General features: G+C 47.6%; 1 protein-coding gene across 1 annotated transcript in view; it reads right to left on the reverse strand.

Moving 5' to 3' along the window:
- The window catches only part of LOC145348593 (apolipoprotein L3-like), a 52,226-nt gene extending 34,905 nt beyond the window's left edge, over window positions 1-17,321 (reverse strand). Inside the window, exons 1-2 of the mRNA XM_080196780.1 lie at window positions 17,232-17,321; window positions 15,518-15,717 (exon numbers count right to left, since the gene is read on the reverse strand). Coding sequence (XP_080052906.1) covers window positions 15,518-15,717; window positions 17,232-17,321 — 290 coding nt within the window. The remainder of the gene's footprint in view (window positions 1-15,517; window positions 15,718-17,231) is intronic.
- Window positions 17,322-20,482: the final 3,161 nt, after the last annotated feature.

Here is a 20,482-nt window from a genome sequence, read left to right on the forward strand (position 1 = left end):
GAGAGTGGTGGGAGTGTGGAATGAGCTGCCAGATGAAGTGATGAATGCGGGCTCACTTTTAACATTTAAGAAAAACTTGGACAGGTTGAGATGAGAGGGGTGTGGAGGGATATGGTCCAGGTGCAGGTCAGTGGGACTAGGCAGAAAAACAGTTGAGCACAGCCAAGAAGGGCCAAAAGACCTGTTTATGTGCTGTTATGTTCTATGGTTCTTAAACTCCATCTGCCATTCATCAGCCCATTGGCCCAATTGATCAAGATCCCATTGCCAGCCTAGATAACTTTCTTCTCTGTCCACTATGCCACCAATCTTGGTGCCATCTGCAAACTTGCTAACCATGCCTCTTATATTCTCATCCAAATCATTCATATAAATAACAAATAACAATGGACGCAGCACTGATCCCTGAGGCACACCACTTGTCACAGGCCTCCAGTTTGGAAATAAGTCTCCACAACTACTTTCTGCCTTCTGTCTTCCCTAACATCCATGCCTTTCTCAACAGTAAATACTGATGAGAAATATTCATTTGGTCCTCACCCATCTCTTGTGGATCCGTACACAGATGAGCTTGTTAATTCTTAAGAGGCCCTTCTCTCTCTCTCGTTACTCTTTTGCCCTTTATGTATTTGGAGAAGCTCTTTGGATTCTCCTTTGCCTTATCTGTCAAAGCAATCTCACATCATCTTTTACCCCTCCTGATTTCTCTAACTCTACTCCGACAATCTCTATACTCTTCAAGGGATCCACTTGATCACAGCTGCATATGCATGTCAGATGCCTTCTTCTTCTTTTTGACCAGGACCTCAGTATCACGAGTCATCCAGGGTTCCCTACTTCTACCAGCCTTGCCCTTCATTCTAAATGAAACGTGTTTGCCCTGAACCCTGGTTAACACACTTTTGAAAGCCTCCCACTTACCAATAATTTCTTTGCCTGCCAACAGAGTCACCCAATCAAATTTTGAAGTCCCTAATACCATCAAAATTGACCTTGCCCCAATTTAAAGTAAAGTTTATTTATTAGTCACAAGTAGGCTTACATTAACATTGCAGTGAAGCCACTGTGAAAATCCCCTAGTTGCCACACTCTGAAGCCTGTTCGGGTATACTAAGGGAGAATTTAGCATGGCCAGCACATCTCTTGGACTGCGGGAGGAAGCTGGCGCACCCAAAGAAAACCCATGCACACAAGGGGTGGAATGTGTAGACTCTGCACAGGCAGTAAACCAAGCCAGGAATTGAACCTTGTCGCTGGCACTGTGAGGCAGCAGTGCAGAGGAGGCACTTTTCTGTAAGTTAACCAATCTTCTCTCCATGCAAATACGTTATCCACGCATCTTTATCTTATGCAACAGCTTTTTTTGCACCACCTTCTCGAATGTCTTCTGGAAATCCAGATACATCACATCCACAGGGTTGCCCATTGCCCAACACACTCGTCATACCCTCAAAGAATTCCACTAAGGATTCAAAGAGAGAGCTAAAAAGAGCCAGGAGGGGACATGAGAAGTCTTTGGCAGGCAGCATCAAGGAAAACCTTAAAGCTTTCTATAGCTATGTCAGGAATAAAAGAATGACTAGGGTAATATTAGGGCCATTCAAGGACAGTAGTGGGAAGTTGTGTTTGGAGGCTGAGGAGATAGGAGAAGCACCAAATGAATATTTTTCATCAGTATTCACACAGGAAAAAGACAATGTTGTCGAGAAGAATATTGAGATACAAGCTATTAGACTAGATGTGATTGAGGTTCATAAGGAGGAGATGTTAGCCATTCTGGAAAGTGTGAAAATAGATAAGTCGCCTGGGCCAGATGGGATTTATCCTAGGATTCTTTGGGAATCTGGAGAGGACATTGCAGAACCTTTGGCTTTGATCTTTATGTCGGCATTTATGTCAGTTTCCCTTGTTAGGCTCCCATGTCCCACCCCTCGATCTCTCCTCTGCCTGTTGTTGATCTGTGTCTTCTCCACTCTCTTGCAGAGTCCTTCTGCCCCTTTATCTTCCATGGTTCCCCTTACCCCTAACCTCCTTGCAAAGCCTTTGTCTCTCATGAATATGTTTAGCAAGGTAGCCTCCACCACTTCAACGGGCAGAGAATTCCAGAGATTCACCACCCTTTGAGTGAAGAAGTTCCTCCTCCACTCCGTTCTAAACTTCCCCCCCACCTTATCTTGAGGCTGTGCCCTCTCGTCCTGTTGTCCTTTCTGAGCGGGAAGAATCTCTCTACCTCTACCCTATCCATCCCCTTCATTATCTTATACGTCTCTATAAGATCCCCCCTCATCCTTCTAAACTCCAACGAGTACAGACCCAGTCTATTCAGCCTCTCTTCATAGTCCAACCCCTCATCTCCGGTATCAGCCTAGTGAACCTCCTCTGCACTCCCTCCGAGGCCAAGATATCCTTGCGTAAGTGCGGTGATCAAAACTGCACACAGTATCTCATGCCTCACCTCTGAATTCCTGTTGCTTGACGAATTGACCAACCCACTTCTTTGATGTGGAACTCTCAAAGGAATGCCTTGTGTGTTTTATTGTTTATCAAATGAAAGATTAATTCTGAGAATCTGTTGTATTGTTTAGTTCCTTTCTGTTTGTATCGAGGCTGTTGGGTGGCGACAGAATTCAAACAGTTTATATCTGCCTGGGCTTAACTTTGCTTTTAGATTGTATCTGTTAGATTTATTGCATGTTCCTAATTACCCTGGGCAGCTGGGGAATGGGTGCGTCCTTGGACTTGTGGAAACATGGGCAAAGTCCCCTTGGAACATGGTGCCAAAATCTGTTCCAGGAAATGCCTGACTCATGTGATGTTCGGGAAATATTGATCTGTCCTAAAACAAACATATTAATTCGGAACAGGAGTAGACACTCAGCATCTTGAGCCAGCTTTGCTATTCAATGAGCTGGAAGATTGGTTCACTTTGGCAGAAATAATAGTTGGAGGGATTATTACTATTTAAAGGGCGAAAAGCTGCAGCATGCTATGGTGCAGAGGGACCTGGGGGTCCTTGTGCATGAGTCGCGAAATCCCAGTCTGCAGGTGCAGCAGGCGATCAAGAAGGTGAATGGGATGCTGGCCTTTATAGCGAGAGGATAGAATATAAAAGCAGGGAGGTCTTGCTGCAACTGTTTAGGGCACTGGTGAGGCCACAGCTGGAGTACTGTGTGCAGTTTTGATCACTGCACTTACGCAAGGATATCTTGGCCTCGGAGGGAGTGCAGAGGAGGTTCACTAGGCTGATACCGGAGATGAGGGGTTGGACTATGAAGAGAGGCTGAATAGACTGGGTCTGTACTCGTTGGAGTTTAGAAGGATGAGGGGGGATCTTATAGAGACGTATAAGAGAATGAAGGGGATGGATAGGGTAGAGGTAGAGAGATTCTTCCCGCTCAGAAAGGACAACAGGATGAGAGGGCACAGCCTCAAGATAAGGTGGGGGGGCAGTTTAGAACGGAGTGGAGGAGGAACTTCTTCACTCAAAGGGTGGTGAATCTCTGGAATTCTCTGCCCGTTGAAGTGGTGGAGGCTACCTTGCTAAACATATTTAAGTCACGGGTAGATAGGTTTTTGGTAGGCGAGGGAATTAAGGGTTATGGGGAGAAAGCGGGAAAGTGAAGCTGATCCACTTCAGATCAGCCATGATCTTATTGAATGGCGGGGCAGGCTCGAAGGGCTAGATGGCCTATTCCTGCTCCTATTTCATATGTTCTTATGTTTCTTATGATGGCTGATGTTGTAAAGTGAAAATGTGGATCATTGACTCTGGCTAACTTTGACCATTTTTACCTCAGGTGCTTAGGTAGTGCGATAGACAAAGGGGACAAGAGTCCAACACACATTTATTGAACTTCATCAAGGAAAAACAATATTCAATTTCTTCACAGAACTCTTCAATAAACAGTCTCAAATCTGCACTAGTAATCTCCTTCTAACACTCACTTCTGAGCATTTGCTACACCCGAGCCACAGGTCTCTATCCGTATATTTGACTGTATGACTGAAAAGACTGCTGCTACCCATTGAATAAGGCTGGGAAAGGCAGTTCCTCCATCTCTCGGGTGCTGATTGGCTCTCATTCATCAGACTCCTGTGTCCAAGGGGTGTGCACTTCTCAGGGCTCTTATTCAACAAGCTCCTTTGCTGAGATGCTCCAAAGCTTGGTCCGGTTGCAGAGTGCTGTCGCTGGGGGAGGGGACTGAGGAAGTGGGGGAGTGGGAGGGTGCTCCAGACCTTAGAGTCATAGAGCTATAGAGGTATATGGAGACAGGCCCCTCAGCCCAACTCGGCCATGCCAGCCAGTTTTCCTAAACTGAACTATTCCTGAAGGCTGGTTTACACCTCCATTGTTACCATTGTTTACACCTCGAGTAAATCTTCCTTGTTAGCATAACGCTACGCAGGCTTGCAGACACCCAGCTCTCTAGATGCCAGAGACTTGATGTGACAAGGATTAGACCTGGGACACAGTATCTTCAAAAGGGTGTGAAGACCGGCACAGTGGCCCAGTGGTTAGCACTGCTGCCTCTGAGTGCCATGGACCTGTGTTTGATTCCCGGCTTGGGTCACTATCTGTGTGGAGTTTCCATATTCCTCCCGTGTGTGTGTGTGGGCTTCCTCCGGGTGCTCCTGTTTCCTCCTAGACTCTGAAAGATGTGCTTGTTAGGTGCATTGGCCATGCTACAATCTCCCTCAGTGTACCAAAACAGGTGCTGGAGTGTGATGACTCGGGGATTTTCACAGTAACTTAATTTCAGTATTAATGTCAGTCTATTGATGACACACAGGTAAATAAATATTAAATAAACCTTAAAACTTTAAAGGGAGTAACCTAGGGCCACAGTTGTCCCTAAGCCTTCCCTCTCTCTCTCTGCTTTTTTGGACTTACTCAAATAGCACCTGTTGTGTCCATTCATTTGTTTGCAGAGACAAGAGGACAGCATTGCAATTTTCAAATGGTTTTCTTTTATTGAAAAGAACTTAAAGAATTAACATGATAAATGCAAAAAAAGCAAACTTGAAGATTAGCTTCTCAGCCAAGCCCTCTGCAAAAAAAGTACTGAAATGAGTGGAATCTAAGAACTGAACTAAATTGAACACACACACTCTAAACCAAAATATATTTCAACCCTTATCTCATTTTTAGAAGTGTTTTTTGCAAGCTGCCTCCATCTAGAAAATCAGTCCTCGCAGCTGTTGTATTAGGGAATTGTTTGCATCGTTTACTCTTCAGGAATGCAGTCAATTTTTGGCTAATGCATCATGCTCTCTGACTCTATATGTAGCCAAGATAGCTACAGTTGTTCAGCTTAGCAGAGTTAGTAAACCCCTGCAATCTAACATTTAAACATGACTGTACATAGGCAGAAATAACTTAAAATGAAGACTTTGCAAAGCCTGAAGCAAACAGGGCTACGCATACACAGGATCCTTAAGTACCTTTGATTGGCAGTCAAACAACACAGCATCTCCAGCTTCTTGTACCTTGTGGCGAGCATTGTCAGACTGACGAGACACAGACCATCCCAGTGAGAGGACCCAAAGACCAGAGGCAGCCTTAGACAAGAGGAGAAACTCAAATCGACAACTGCAAATCTTGAAACATCAGCCAATCCTTAAAGATGGAGGAACTGCCTTTCCCAGCCTTATTCAATGGGTAGCAGCAGTCTTTTCAGTCATACAGTCAAATATACGGATAGAGACCTGTGGCTCGGGTGTAGCAAATGCTCAGAAGTGAGTGTTAGAAGGAGATTACTAGTGCAGATTTGAGACTGTTTATTGAAGAGTTCTGTGAAGAAATTGAATATTGTTTTTCCTTGATGAAGTTCAATAAATGTGTGTTGGACTCTTGTCCCCTTTGTCTATCTCACTACCTAAGCACCTGAGGTAAAAATGGTCAAAGTTAGCCAGAGTCAATGATCCACATTTTCACTTTACAACATCAGCCATCAGCTCATTGAATAGCAAAGCTGGCTCAAGATGCTGAGTGTCTACTCCTGTTCCGAATTAATATGTTTGTTTTAGGACAGATCACTATTTCTCGAACATCACATGAGTCAGGCATTTCCTGGAACAGATTTTGGCACCATGTTCCAAGGGGACTTTGCCCATGTTTCCACAAGTCCAAGGACGCACCCATTCCCCAGCTGCCCAGGGTAATTAGGAACATGCAATAAATCTAACAGATACAATCTAAAAGCAAAGTTAAGCCCAAGCAGATATAAACTGTTTGAATTCTGTCGCCACCCAACAGCCTCGATACAAACAGAAAGGAACTAAACAATACAACAGATTCTCAGAATTAATCTTTCATTTGATAAACAATAAAACACACAAGGCATTCCTTTGCGAGTTCCACATCAAAGAAGTGGGTTGGTCAATTCGTCAAGCAACAGGAATTCAGAGGTGAGGATGACAGGAACCCATGAGAGACAAAGGCTTTGCAAGGAGGTTAGGGGTAAGGGGAACCATGGAAGATAAAGGGGCAGAAGGACTCTGCAAGAGAGTGGAGAAGGCACAGATCAACAACAGGCAGAGGAGAGATCGAGGGGTGGGACATGGGAGCCTAACAAGGGAAACTGAAAGGGTAACAATAAAGGGGTAGATGGGATACTATGGAGGCGATTTTCCCAAAAAAACTACGAGCCAAATGGGTGGGAAAACAGGACATTTTCCCACAATTTTTTGGGCAAACATAGTTGGTTGAATTTCCAGCGCACTGTGCATCACAGAGTCCGCACTAAGAAGTCTCACAACACCAGGAGTTCTCCCACCTCAGTAAGGTTTATGAGGTACCACCTATCCTTCACAAAACCGTGTTGACTATCCCTAATCAAATTATTGCTTTCTAGATGATTATAAATCCTATCTCTTATAACCTTTTCCAAAACTTTACCCACAACAGAAGTAAGGCTCACTGGTCTATAATTACCAGGATGGTCTCTACTACCCTTCTTGAACAAGGGGACAACATTCGCTATTCTCCAGTCTTCTGGTGCTATTCCTGTGGACAATGCCGACATAAAGATCAAGCCAAAGGTTCTGCAATGTCCTCTCCAGATTCTCGAAGAATCCTAGGATAAATCCCATCTGGCCCAGGCGACTTATCTATTTTCACACTTTCCAGAATGGCTAACATCTCCTCCTTATGAACCTCAATCACATCTAGTCTAATAGCCTGTATCTCAGTATTCTTCTCGACAACATTGTCTTTTTCCTGTGTGAATACTGATGAAAAATATTCATTTGGTGCTTCTCCTATCTCCTCAGCCTCCAAACACAACTTCCCACTACTGTCCTTGAATGGCCCTAATATTACCCTAGTCATTCTTTTATTCCTGACATAGCTATAGAAAGCTTTAAGGTTTTCCTTGATGCTACCTGCCAAAGACTTCTCATGTCCCCTCCTGGCTCTTCTTAGCTCTCTCTTTGAATCCTTAGTGGAATTCTTTGAGGGTATTACGAGCGTGTTGGGCAATGGGCAACCCTGTGGATGTGATGTATCTGGATTTCCAGAAGACATTCGAGAAGGTGGTGCAAAAAAGACTGTTGCATAAGATAAAGATGCATGGATAACGTATTTGCATGGAGAGAAGATTGGTTAACTTACAGAAAAGTGCCTCCTCTGCACTGCTGCCTCACAGTGCCAGCGACAAGGTTCAATTCCTGGCTTGGTTTACTGCCTGTGCAGAGTCTACACATTCCACCCCTTGTGTGCATGGGTTTTCTTTGGGTGCGCCAGCTTCCTCCCACAGTCCAAGGGATGTGCTGGCCATGCTAAATTCTCCCTTAGTATACCCGAACAGGCTTCAGAGTGTGGCAACTAGGGGATTTTCACAGTGGCTTCATTGCAATGTTAATGTAGGCCTACTTGTGACTAATAAATAAACTTTACTTTAAATTGGGGCAAGGTCAATTTTGATGGTATTAGGGATTTCAAAATTTGATTGGGTGACTCTGTTGGCAGGCAAAGAAATGATTGGTAAGTGGGAGGCTTTCAAAAGTGTGTTAACCAGGGTTCAGGGTAAGCACGTTTCATTTAGAATGAAGGGCAAGGCTGGTAGAAGTAGGGAACCCTGGATGACTCGTGATACTGAGGTCCTGGTCAAAAAGAAGAAGGAGGCATCTGACATGCATATGCAGTTGTGATCAAGTGGATCCCTTGAAGAGTATAGAGATTGTCGGAGTAGAGTTAGAGAAATCAGGAGGGGTAAAAGATGATGTGAGATTGCTTTGGCAGATAAGGCAAAGGAGAATCCAAAGAGCTTCTCCAAATACATAAAGGGCAAAAGAGTAACGAGAGAGAGAGTAGGGCCTCTTAAGAATTAACAAGCTCATCTGTGTACGGATCCACAAGAGATAGGTGAGATCCGAATGAATATTTCTCATCGGTATTTACTGTTGAGAAAGGAATGGATGTTAGGGAACTTGGGGAAATAAAAAGTAACGTCTTGAGGAGTGTACATATTACAATATGTTTGTTTTAGAACAGATCAATATTTCCCGTACATCACGTGAGCCAGGAATTTACTGGAACAGATTTTGGCGCCATGTTCCAAGGGGACATTGCCCTAGTTTCCACAAGTCCAAGGACGCACCCATTCCTCAGCTGCCCAGGGTAATTAGGAACATGCAATAAATCTAACAGATACAATCTAAGAGCAAAGTTAAGCCCAAGCAGATATAAACTGTTTGAATTCTGTCGCTACCCAACAGTCTCAATACAAACAGAAAGGAACTAAACAATACAACAGATTCTCAGAATTAACCTTTAGAACATAGAACACTACAGCACAAACAGGCCCTTCGACCCACAAGTTGTGCTGATCATATCCATACCTACCAGGCCTATCTATCACTCTCAATCCCATTAAATCCCATGTACTCGTCCAGAAGTCTTTTAAAAGACCCCAGCAAGTTCGCCTCTACCACCACCGACGGCAGCCGATTCCACTCACCCACCACCCTCTGAGTGAAAAACTTACCCCTAACATCTCCTCTGTACCTGCTCCCCAGCACCTTAAACCTGTGTCCTCTCGTAGCGACCATTTAAGAACATAAGAACATAAGAAATAGGAGCAGGAGTAGGCCATCTAGCCCTTCGAGCCTGCCCCGCCATTCAATAAGATCATGGCTGATCTGTCGTGGCTCAGTTCCACTTTCCCACCCTCTCCCCATAACCCTTAATCCCCTCTCTTATCAAGAACCCATCAACCCGCTTCTTGAAAATATTTAGCGAGGCAGCCTCCACCACTTCAACGGGCAGAGAATTCCAGAGATTCACCACCCTTTGAGTGAAGAAGTTCCTCCTCAACTCCGTTCTAAACCGCCTCCCCTTTATCTTGAGGCTGTGCCCCCTAGTCCTACTGTCCTTTCTGAGCGGGAAGAGTCTCTCCACCTCTATCCTATCCATCCCACTCATCATCTTATACGTCTCAATGAGATCTCCCCTCATTCTTCTAAACTCCAACGAATACAAGCCTAGTTTATTCAGCCTCTCCGCATAGCTCAATCCCCTCAACTCCGGTATCAGCCTAGTAAACCTCCTCTGCACTCCCTCCAAGGCCAAAATATCCTTGCGCAGGTGCGGCGCCCAAAACTGCACACAGTACTCCAGCTGCGGCCTCACCAATGCCCTATACAGCTGCAGCAAGACCTCCCTACTTTTATATTCAATCCCCCTCGCTATGAAGGCCAGCGTCCCATTCGCCTTCCTGACCACCTGCTGCACCTGCAAGCTGGGTTTTTGCGACTCATGCACAAGGACCCCGAGGTCCCTCTGCACCTTCGCCTGCTGCAGTTTTTTGCCACGTAAGTAATAGTCCTTCCTACCATTCTTCCTACCAAAGTGGACCACCTCACACTTGCCAACATTAAATTCCATTTGCCATTTCCTGGCCCATTCGCCCAGCCTATCTAGATCCTTCTGCAGACTCTCCACACCCTCCGCACAATTTGCCTTTCCCCCAATCTTGGTGTCATCAGCAAATTTCGACACCCTACACCCGGGAAATAGCCTCTCAGAATCCACCCTATCTATACCTCTCAACATCTTATAAACCTCTATCAAGTTGCCTCTCATCCTTCGTCTCTCCAAGGAGAAAAGACCTAGCTCCCTCAACCTATCCTCATAAGGCATGCCACCCAATCCAGGCAACATCCTTGTAGATCTCCTCTGCACCCTTCCAATAGCTTCCACATCCTTCCTGTAGTGAGGCGACCAGAACTACACACAGTACTCCAAGTGAGGTCTGACAAGGGTCTTATAAAGTTGCAGCATTATCTCCTGACTCCTAAACTCAATCTCTCGATTAATGAAGGCTAGCACACCATACGCCTTCCTGACCACATCCTCCACCTGCAAGGCCAATTTAAGAGTCCTATGGACCCCGACCCCAAGATCTTTCTGCTCCTCAACACTGCTAAGAGTCTTATCCTTGATATTATACTCCTTCATCCCATTTCACCTGCCAAAATGGACCACTACACATTTATCCGGGTTGAAGTCCATCTGCCACTTCTCTGCCCAGTCTTGCATCCTATTTATGTCACGCTGCAACTTCTGACATCCCTCCAGACTATGCACAACACCACCAACCTTCATGTCATCGGCGAACTTACTAACTCATCCCTCCACTTCCTCATCCAGGTCATTTATGAAAATTGCAAACAGTAAGGGTCCTAGAACAGATCCCTGGGGCACTCCACTGGTGACTGACCTCCATGCAGAAAAAGACCCATCTACAACCACTCTCTGCCTTCTGCAGGCAAGCCAGTCCTGGAATCAGGAGCCTGACACCTCGGTTTGGGCAACAGTGTGAGAAGAAATGTATGACCTTCTTTGGGCAGCAAGGGTGAGCGTGCATCCCATTTTGAAACCTGCACACGTTCAGTAAGAATCTCAAACTATGCTTAGAAACCTGAAGGGCATCCAGCAAAGCCCCCTCCCCCTCCAAGAACTGCATCTAACCCTTTACCCCGCCTCAACAAATAGCATCCCCAGTGGTCACCCTTTTACTGAAAACTGCCAACACAAGGTCCAAAACACAGGCACACATTGCACACCACCCACTTCAATATACTGATGCTTGCAATCCGCCTTATATTCCCACAGGGAAAAAAATGCACACAGTGAGAGAAGACACAGGCTGGTGGTGATGTGACTGAGTTGCAGCTACTGGCGGGGCATGAGCAGCATGCCATGGAGCTGGCAGGGGGTGATCCAACGGCCAGAATAGTGACTGATTGCCTGGTCGGCATTTGGCATACAAATGAGCATCAGCTTAGCCCTCTGCCAAAGACATCTTTGAAGTAAGTGCATTGATGTACAGGATGCTTTCCCTCCCTTACCCTATTGTGTGTTCTTTATTACAGCTCTGGACCCAGAGGAATCTAGCCCTTCGGGGGTGTTGCCGCTGCCCCTGCTGCTCTAGAGCAAACTGTCCACGATCCCTTGGACGACACCTCGGGGGGGTGGGGTGGGCTTTCAAGAATCCTCCAAGAACAGCACCGGTGAAATGGCACTGGCATTGACCACACAACCTACCAACGTACAGACTATCACCACAGTGGGTACCTTTGGTGTTGAGGCTTCAGGCTCACTTACTGGTGAACACGTCAGAAACGCTGATACACATTGGGGGGAGGTGGGCACATGGAGGTCTGCTGGAGGCAAGGATTCGGCTGTCTCCAAATGAGATGTTGGGCCTCCGGGTTAATTTAAACCTGGTGGAGATGCATCAGGAAACCCAGGTTGTTGTGGATGGGCTGTCAGCAACCAGTAATAGCTGGGATAAAAATAATGAGATCCTGCAGCTGAATGCGTGGCTGAGGGACTGGTGCAGAATAGAGGGTTTTAGTTTTGTAGACCATTGGGAAGTCTTTGCAAAGGAAGGGCACTTGTATAAGGGGGATAGGGAACATTTAAATGGGAAGGGTACACATATTTTAGCTGGGAGGTTAGCTGGAGTGTTTCGGCAGGGTTTAAACTAATATGGACGGGGGGGTGGGGAGGAGACAGACAGCTTAGGCACTGGGAGTGGGAGTGAGTTGGAGGTCAGGTTAAGTCTAGGTGATAGGAAAATGTCCCAGGAGAAGGAGGATCCAAGTGGGCCTGAGGGTCTTCAGTGCATCTGTTTTAATGCGAGGAGTGTGACAGGTAAGACAGATGAACTTAGGGCCTTGTTGTTCGCGAGGAATTTAGATGTGGTGGCAGTGACAGAGACATGGTTAAAGGAGGGGCAGGACTGGCAGCTAAATATTCCAGGGTATAAGTGTTTCAGGCGTGATAGGGGAGGGTTGAAAAGAGGAGGGGGAGTGGCGCTCTTAGTTAGGGAGCAGATCACAGCGGTGCAGAGGGAGGATAACATGGAGGGGTTGGGAATTGAGTCTCTGTGGGTGGAGTTGAGGAATAGGAAGGGGGCCATTACTGTGCTATAGGCCGCCCGACAGCCCACGGGCAGTGGAAGAGGGTGTATGTAGGGACATTTTGGACAAGTGTAGGAAGAACAGGGTTGTTGTAGTGGGAGATTTTAATCTCCCTGGGGTGGATTGAAAGGTGCCTAGAGCTGGGGGGTCGGACGGGGGAGAATTCGCAAGATGTGTATTGGAAGGATCCTTGCAACAGTATGTAGATAGCCCGACTAGAGAGGGGGCGATACTGGATTTAGTTCTGGGCAATGAGCCGGGTCAGGTGGTGAGGTTGCGGTAGGCGAACATGTGGCTAACAGTGACCACAACTCTGTCTACTTTAGGATACGAATGGAAAAAGATGAGAGCTGTCCTAAGGGGAGGGTGCTAAATTGGGGGAAGGCTAAATACAGCCGGATTAGGCAGGGGCTTAGGGATACAGACTGGGATAGGCTGTTGGAAGGCAAGACCACGTTAGGCATGTGGGAGTCTTTCAAGGGAAAACTGCAATGGGTGCAGGAAAGGCATGTGCCAGTTAGGAGAAAGGATGGGAAAGGTAGGATTAGAGAGACGTGGATTACTAGAGATATAGAAGACCTGGTTAGGAAGAAACGAGAGGTGTATGTCAGGTCTAAGCAGCTGGGAACGGAGAGAGCATTGGAGGAATACAGAGAGAGTAGGAGGGATCTCAAAAGGGGAGTTAGGAGAGCAAAGAGGGGGCATGAGATGGCTTTGGCAGGTAGGATTAAGGAGAATCCAAAGGCGTTTTACTCCTATCTTAAGAGCAAAAGGGTGGCTAGGGGTAAAATCGGTCCCCTCAGGGACAGACGAGGGGAATTGTGCTTAGAGGCAGAGGGAATGGGGGAGATCCTGAATGAATACTTTGCGTCGGTATTCACGAAGGAGAGGGGCTTGATGTCTGGTACGGTCATTGAGGGAGCGGTAGACCAATTGAAAGATCTATCGATTACGAGGGAAGAAGTGTTAGGGCTTTTAGGTAGCATTAAAACCGATAAATCTCCAAGGCCCGATGGCATTTATCCTAGGCTGCTTAGAGAGGCGAGGGATGAGATTGCTGGGCCTCTGACGCAAATCTTTGTCTCTTCTTTGGACACAGGTGAGGTCCCAGAGGACTGGAGGATAGCGAACGTGGTACCGTTGTTTAAAAAGGGTAGGAGGGATAACCCTAGCAACTATAGGCCGGTGAGTTTAACGTCAGTGGTAGGCAAGTTGATGGAGAGGATTCTTAGGGAAAGGATGTAATCTGATTAAGGAGACGCAGCATGGCTTTGTAAAGGGGAAGTCTTGCCTTACAAATCTGGTAGAATTCTTTGAGGAGGTGATAACAACGGTCGACGAAGGACGAGCCGTTGATGTCGTCTATATGGATTTCAGTAAGGCGTTTGACAAAGTCCCTCATGCTAGGTTGGTAGAGAAGATTAAAGCTCATGGGATACGTGGTCAGGTATCTAGATGGGTAGAGAACTGGCTTGCAAAGAGTAGTAGTGGAGGGGTACTTTTCTAGCTGGAGGTCTGTCACTAGTGGTGTGCTGCAGGGCTCCGTACTGGGACCTCTTCTCTTTGTAGCGTGTATAAATGATTTGGAAGAGGGAGTAGGCGGTGTGATCAGCAAATTTGCTGATGACACCAAGATGGCTGGATTGGTGGGCAGTGAGGAGCAGTGTCTGGCAATACAACGGGATATTGATAGGCTGGTTGATTGGGCAGATACATGGCAAATGGAGTTTAATCCGGATAAATGTGAGGTGATGCATTTTGGCTGGAATAATGTAGGGGGGAGTTATATGATAAAGGGTAAACCCATAAGGAGTATAGAATCGCAGAGAGACCTGGGGGTCCAAGCGCACAAGTCTTTGAAGGTGGCAGTGCAAGTAGAGAGTGTGGTGAAGAAAGCCTATGGTATGTTAGCCTTTATAGGAAGGGGTATAGAATATAAGAGCTGGAGTCTAATGTTGCAGTTGTACAGAACGTTGGTTAGGCCGCATTTAGAGTACTGCGTCCAGTTCTGGTCGCCTTACCACAGGAAGGATGTGGAGACTCTGGAGAGAGTGCAGAGGAGGTTTACCAGGATGTTGCCTGGTATGGAAGGACTGGGGTATGAGGAAAGATTGAAGAAATTGGGGCTCTTTTCCCTTGAAAGACGGCGACTGAGCGGGGAACTAATAGAGGTATATAAGATTATGAAGGGTATAGATAGAGTAAACAGAGGTAAGCTATTTCCTATGATAGAGACACATAGGACAAGGGGCCAAAGACTTAAGGTGAGGGGGGAGAGGTATAACACAGATAATAGAGGGAGGGTTTTCACACAGAGTAGCGGGGGTATGGAATGCTCTGCCAAGTAAGGTGGTGGAGGCAAACACGCTAGAGTCATTTAAGAGTAACTTAGACAGGCACATGAGTGGGTTGGAGATGGGTGGATATAGGAGATTGTTTTAAATAAGGGTCATTAGCATTGGGGCGTCCCTGGTAAGGTAAATGGATATGGTACAATAATAATGTTTTTTTTTCCTTTTCATTTACAGGTTTTAAGTCGGTCCGCCTTGTGTCCAACGAGGGGCGTACACGCCATGGGTCGTACTTGGGCTGCTCTTGGTTGTTCGAGATTGGCCTAGTTCTTCATGTCGTTAGTGTATGCCTAAACTGGACCAGATACTGGGCAAGACGACAGCTCAGTGACTGTCGCTGATTGCTGTGGAGACACATGGATTTGGGCCGGTGTCTGTGGGAGTTTGCGCATTCTCCCCGTGCTTGCGTGGGTTTTCTCCGGGTGCTCCGGTTTCCTCCCACACCCCAAAGATGTGCTGTTAGGCTGATTGGCAGAAATAAATTGTCCCGAAATCAGTTTCCCTCAATCTGGATGGCCATAAAACATTGGACAGGGGTCGTGGGTGGAGGGGGGTGACTGGTGGTGTTGAGATGGCGGCGCGGGCTCGTTGGGCCGAAGGGCCTGTTTCCCGGGCTGTTTTTGTTCTTTGTTCCTTGTTCTCTGTCCTATGCTGCGACTGCAAGTCTGTTTAGCGGAGTCAAACAGAGTGCTGTTGCACGAGGTGGTGCCGGCACAGTGTGTTAACTAGGCCAATACTGCAAAGGTGGTGACTGCAGTGGAAAGTCTGGGTCAGGCATCTTGTCCTCATTGGTGACAGGGTCCAGGCCATCCTGGAGACACAGTGGGCCACGGCCGAGGGTGTCACTGGAAACCAGGAGGCAAATCGGTCCGTGACCATGGTTGTTCGAGTCATGTCGGAGATACTGCTGGCCATGGGTGGGACTCTTGCTGGTATTCTGGAGACATAGCAGGCTGTAGCTGTGAGCCTTGACAACTTAGCCCAGGCTCAAAGGACTACTGCTGAGGGGCTTCAGAGCATGGCTTGCTCACCGAATGCTATAGCGTAGAAGCCCCGGATCTTGTCCTCGTCTCAGAGGGCCAGGGATCAGGGCTCACAGACCATGGGGCTGACACATCTGGGCCTCCAGGACTGGCAGAGGCAGGTGATGCCAGATTTTCTGGATCTCAGTCCAGCTACCCTGGCATTCCATGGAGTCCCCCTGGGGTCTCTGGGCACCTCAAGGGAGGAGGAAGGGCTCGAGACCATGCCGGGGCCTTCCATCCAGGAGATTCTAGACATCCCGAGGCTTACCAATTCCCCCCTTCCTCACACTGGGGCATCTCAAGGCCAGCTAGATGAAAAGGGTGGCACAGAAACAGTGTCATCCTCAAGTCTGCCAGGTCTTGACTACCCAGGGGGCATCCGCCAAGGGCATCACAGGAAACGGGTCACGGATCAAAGCTGGACATCTCCACCTCTGATGTGCATCTTGGGGGAGGACCTGGAAGAACCAGTAGGCCGCACAAAGTTAGAAAGTTTGGAAAGACGCTGGCCTAGTGGTATTATCGCTACCCTATTAATCCAGAACTCATCTAATGTTCTGGGGCCCCAGGTTCAAATCCCACCACAGCAGATGGCAGAATTTGAATTTTGGATTAAGAATTTACTGATGACCATCAAATCATTGTTGATTGTCGGGAAAATTCAGAGAACAGGATGGAGTCAGACTTGAGTGGACCAGGAACAGGATCCCTGTGTGCAGAACAGCGAGTCATCATCACCCTCCAGCCTTCAACCAAAACTCGCTGCCATTGCCAGCCCAGGCCCATGAACAGGTTTTGGGGTAGCATGGTGACGCAATGGTTAGCACTGCTGCCTCACAGTGCCAGGACCCAGGTTCAATTCTGGCCTCGGGGCACTGTCTGTGTGGAGGCTGCACATTCTCACAGTGTCTGCATGGGTTTCCTCTGGGTGCTCCGGTTTCCTCCCACAGTCAAAAAATGCGTGTGTTAGGTTGTTTGGCCAGACTAAATTCCTCCTTAGTGTCCCAGGATCTGTATGTTAGAGGGGCTAGGAGGGCCAATATATCAGGTTATGAGGATAGGTCCTGGGTGCGATTGTTGTTGGCGCAGAGCCGATGGACAGAATGGCCTCCTTCTGCATTGCAGGTTTTTAAGATTCTATGGTTCTATGGTCCTTTTTGGGGTAGGGTAGTGAGATGAGGGAGGCTGAGGAAGGGTTATGTGGTTTGAGGAACCATTTTGGGATTGAGGGGGTATGGTGGCTGCATTTGCCCCTGGGGTATGTTGAAATTGTTTTTGTAGCAGTCCCCAGACTGCACAGCACTAGCGACATCAAGCAAGCTGCTAAAAGGGCATCTCTCGCTGCTCTGCCCTGCCGGCCGTTTGCCATCACTGCCTGCCCTCTGTCCTTTGGGTCCTCATATGGCAGGATGTCCACCTCACTCACTTGACCCTCCTCCTCCTTTTCTTCTTCCTCCGTCTGCCCCAGCTGGTCTCCCTGCTGCTGAGTGATGTTGTGCAGAATGCGGCACATCATGACGACGTGTGATGTACGGCATATTGGAGGACCCCCCAACAAGAACGGTCCAAGCAGCGGAGCCGCTGTACGATGGATTGGCTGGTCAATGCACCACTGTACGATGGATCGGCTGCCAGTGTGTACAATGTTGTAGCGAGTCTCTGACTCGGTCTCCGACCTTCACACAGGTGTCATCAGCCATGACTTCATCGGGTCGCCCTTTTCCCCCATGAGGCATTCCGGCAGCCTGGGCTCATCTTCAAAGAGGCCAGGAATGTCTGACAACCTCAGCAAGAAGCTGTCATGGACAAGCCCTGGATGGTGTGCATCGACCTGCATGATTGTCGTTTGATGGTCGTAGACAATCTGCACATTCAGGGAATGGATCCATTTTCGGTTGACAAATGCTTGCGGTGCTCCTTGTGAGACCCACAGTGCAATGTGGGTCCTGTGCACTGTTCCCTGGATATTGGGCATCCCTGCATTGACTGTGAAGCCTGAAGCCTGGGCCTCCTGCTTTGCATGGCCTACATCAGAATTAATGTATTGTCCTGCCCGGGGCTATGGGGCATCTATGATCTGCCACACACATCTGTGCGTAGAGGACTGGGAGATTCTGCAGAAATCACTACTGGGTGCCTGGAAGGAAAAAGTTAAGGGCTGCCATCACTTTCACTTCCAGTGGGAGTGGTTGGTCGTCCCTCTCCTCAGGTGCCAAATGTGTGATCACCTCACATAGGTGTTGTACCGTGCTCTTCGTGTGCCCCAGCCAGCGAAGACACATAGCCTCTGACAGAGTCTCGAAGGAATGCTGGGATTGGTATCTCCTTACCCTCTGCATCCTCCGTCTCCTGGACACTCTTTTGAGAGACTGCTGTCCCAGCTCCTGGTTCTCAGTAGCAGCTCTCTACCCACCTTCCTGTGCAACTACCAGTGGCTGCTCCTGCGGTGGTCTCTCCACGCCCGCCATCTCCTGAACTGCCTCCTCTTCCTCAAGTACCACCACTATTGCCAGCTCCAAGTCAATCAATCAAAGATCCATTCTGCACAGTGGGGTTTGGACGGAGCAAAGAATGATGGATTAATGTCATTGGCTGCATAGACCCAACACCACCCTAATCCCTCACTTGGGTCAGTATCTCCACTTGTGGTGCTGGCAACACGACATGATCCATGGTGCACAACGCAGCATGGTTTCATTAAAGGGAAGTCGTGTCTGACAAATTTATTGGAGTTCTATGAGGATGTGTCTAGGGCGGTGGATAGAGGAGAGCCGGTGGATGTGGTCTTTCTGGATTTTCAGAAGGCGTTTGACAAAGTACCTCACAAGAGGTTATTGCAGAACGTCAGGGGGCATGGAGTTGGGGGTAGGGTGTTAGCGTGGATAGAGGACTGGTTGTCAAATAGGAGGCAGAGAGTGGGGGTCAATGGGTGCTATTCGGATTGGCGGATGGTGACTAGTGGAGTGCCCCAGGGGTCGGTGCTGGGGCCTCAGCTTTTTACCATTTATATAGATGATCTGGAGGAGGGAACCGAGTGTAGGGTGTCGAAATTTGCGGATGACACCAAGATTGGGGGAACGGCAAATTGTGCGGAGGGTGTGGAGAGTATGCAGAAGGATCTAGATAGGCTGTGCGAATGGGCCAGGAAATGGCAAATGGAATTTAATGTTGGCAAGTGTGAGGTGGTCCACTTTGGAAGGAAGAATGGTAGGAAGGACTATTACTTACGTGGCGAAAAACTGCAGCAGGCGACGGTGCAGAGGGACCTCGGGGTCCTTGTGCATGAGTCGCAAAAACCCAGCTTGCAGGTGCAGCAGGTGGTCAGGAAGGCGAATGGGATGCTGGCCTTCATAGCAAAGGGGATTGAATATAAAAGTAGGGAGGTCTTGCTGCAGCTGTATAGGGCATTGGTAAGGCCACAGCTGGAGTACTGTGTGCAGTTTTGGGCGCCGCACCTGCGCAAAGATATTTTGGCCTTGGAGGGAGTACAGAGGAGGTTTACTAGGCTGATACCGGAGTTGAGGGGGTTGAGCTATGAGGAGAGGCTGAATAAACTAGGCTTGTACTCGTTGGAGTTTAGAAGAATGAGGGGAGATCTCATTGAGACGTATAAGATGATGAATGGGATGGATAGGATAGAGGTGGAGAGACTCTTCCCGCTCAAAAAAGACAGTAGGACTAAGGGGCACAGCCTCAAGATAAAGGGGGGGCGGTTTAGAACGGAGTTGAGGAGGAACTTCTTCACTCAAAGGGTGGTGAATCTCTGGAATTCTCTACCCGTTGAAGTGGTGGAGGCTGCCTCGCTAAATATTTTCAAGAAGCGGGTTGATGGGTTTTTGATAAGAGAGGGGATTGAGGGTTATGGGGAGAGGGCGGGAATGTGGAACTGAGCCACGACAGATCAGCCATGATCTTATTGAATGGCGGGGCAGGCTGGAAGGGCTAGATGGCCTACTCCTGCTCCTATTTCTTATGATCTTATGTTATGTTCTTATGACCCGAATAGTTGTGTGAAATTGCTGTCATGACAACAGCTGGCACATAGAGAATGCAAGTTGGTGTGCAGCCGTGGGTAGTGCACACCCTTGAGCCATGGGTACAACTGCAGCATCCATTCCAGGTAAGCTGGTCATGGACATGGGGCAGGGACAGATTGCCAATTGTTACCTGATGGGTTTCCACTGACTGCAGATTCCATGCACTATACCCAATATAAACATTTATCTTGTCTGGCATTTTTACCAGATAATTTAACTGGCTTAACTTTTTCTCACTCTGATAGGAACCAAACCTTGCTTTAAAGGGACCTCCAATCATTGGTAATAGCACCAATATTTTATCCCCACGGGCAAACGTACTAATGTTAGATTTCTTATCTGCTTCTTGTTTCATTAGCTGCTGTGCCACCTTCAAACGTTGTCTAGCTAATTCTGTTTAATCTTTCTCTCACCTCAGATACATGATCCAACTGTAAGATTTCTGACTTCGGGCCTACCAACTTTTCCTTTAATTAATTTTAGAGAACCTCATTTGGTGTCTGAACACCAACCCAAATGGAGTAAACTGAGTCAATTCATTTGGTGCATCTCAAATAGCAAATAATGTAAAGGCCAACAGTTATGTAATCCTGGCAATATGTCCTCAACATGGTCTTTAGGATCTGATGCCACCTTTCCA

The sequence above is a fragment of the Carcharhinus amblyrhynchos genome, chromosome 1 (assembly GCF_965287045.1).
Source record: "Carcharhinus amblyrhynchos chromosome 1, sCarAmb.v2.hapA, whole genome shotgun sequence".
NCBI classification, from domain to species: domain Eukaryota; kingdom Metazoa; phylum Chordata; class Chondrichthyes; order Carcharhiniformes; family Carcharhinidae; genus Carcharhinus; species Carcharhinus amblyrhynchos.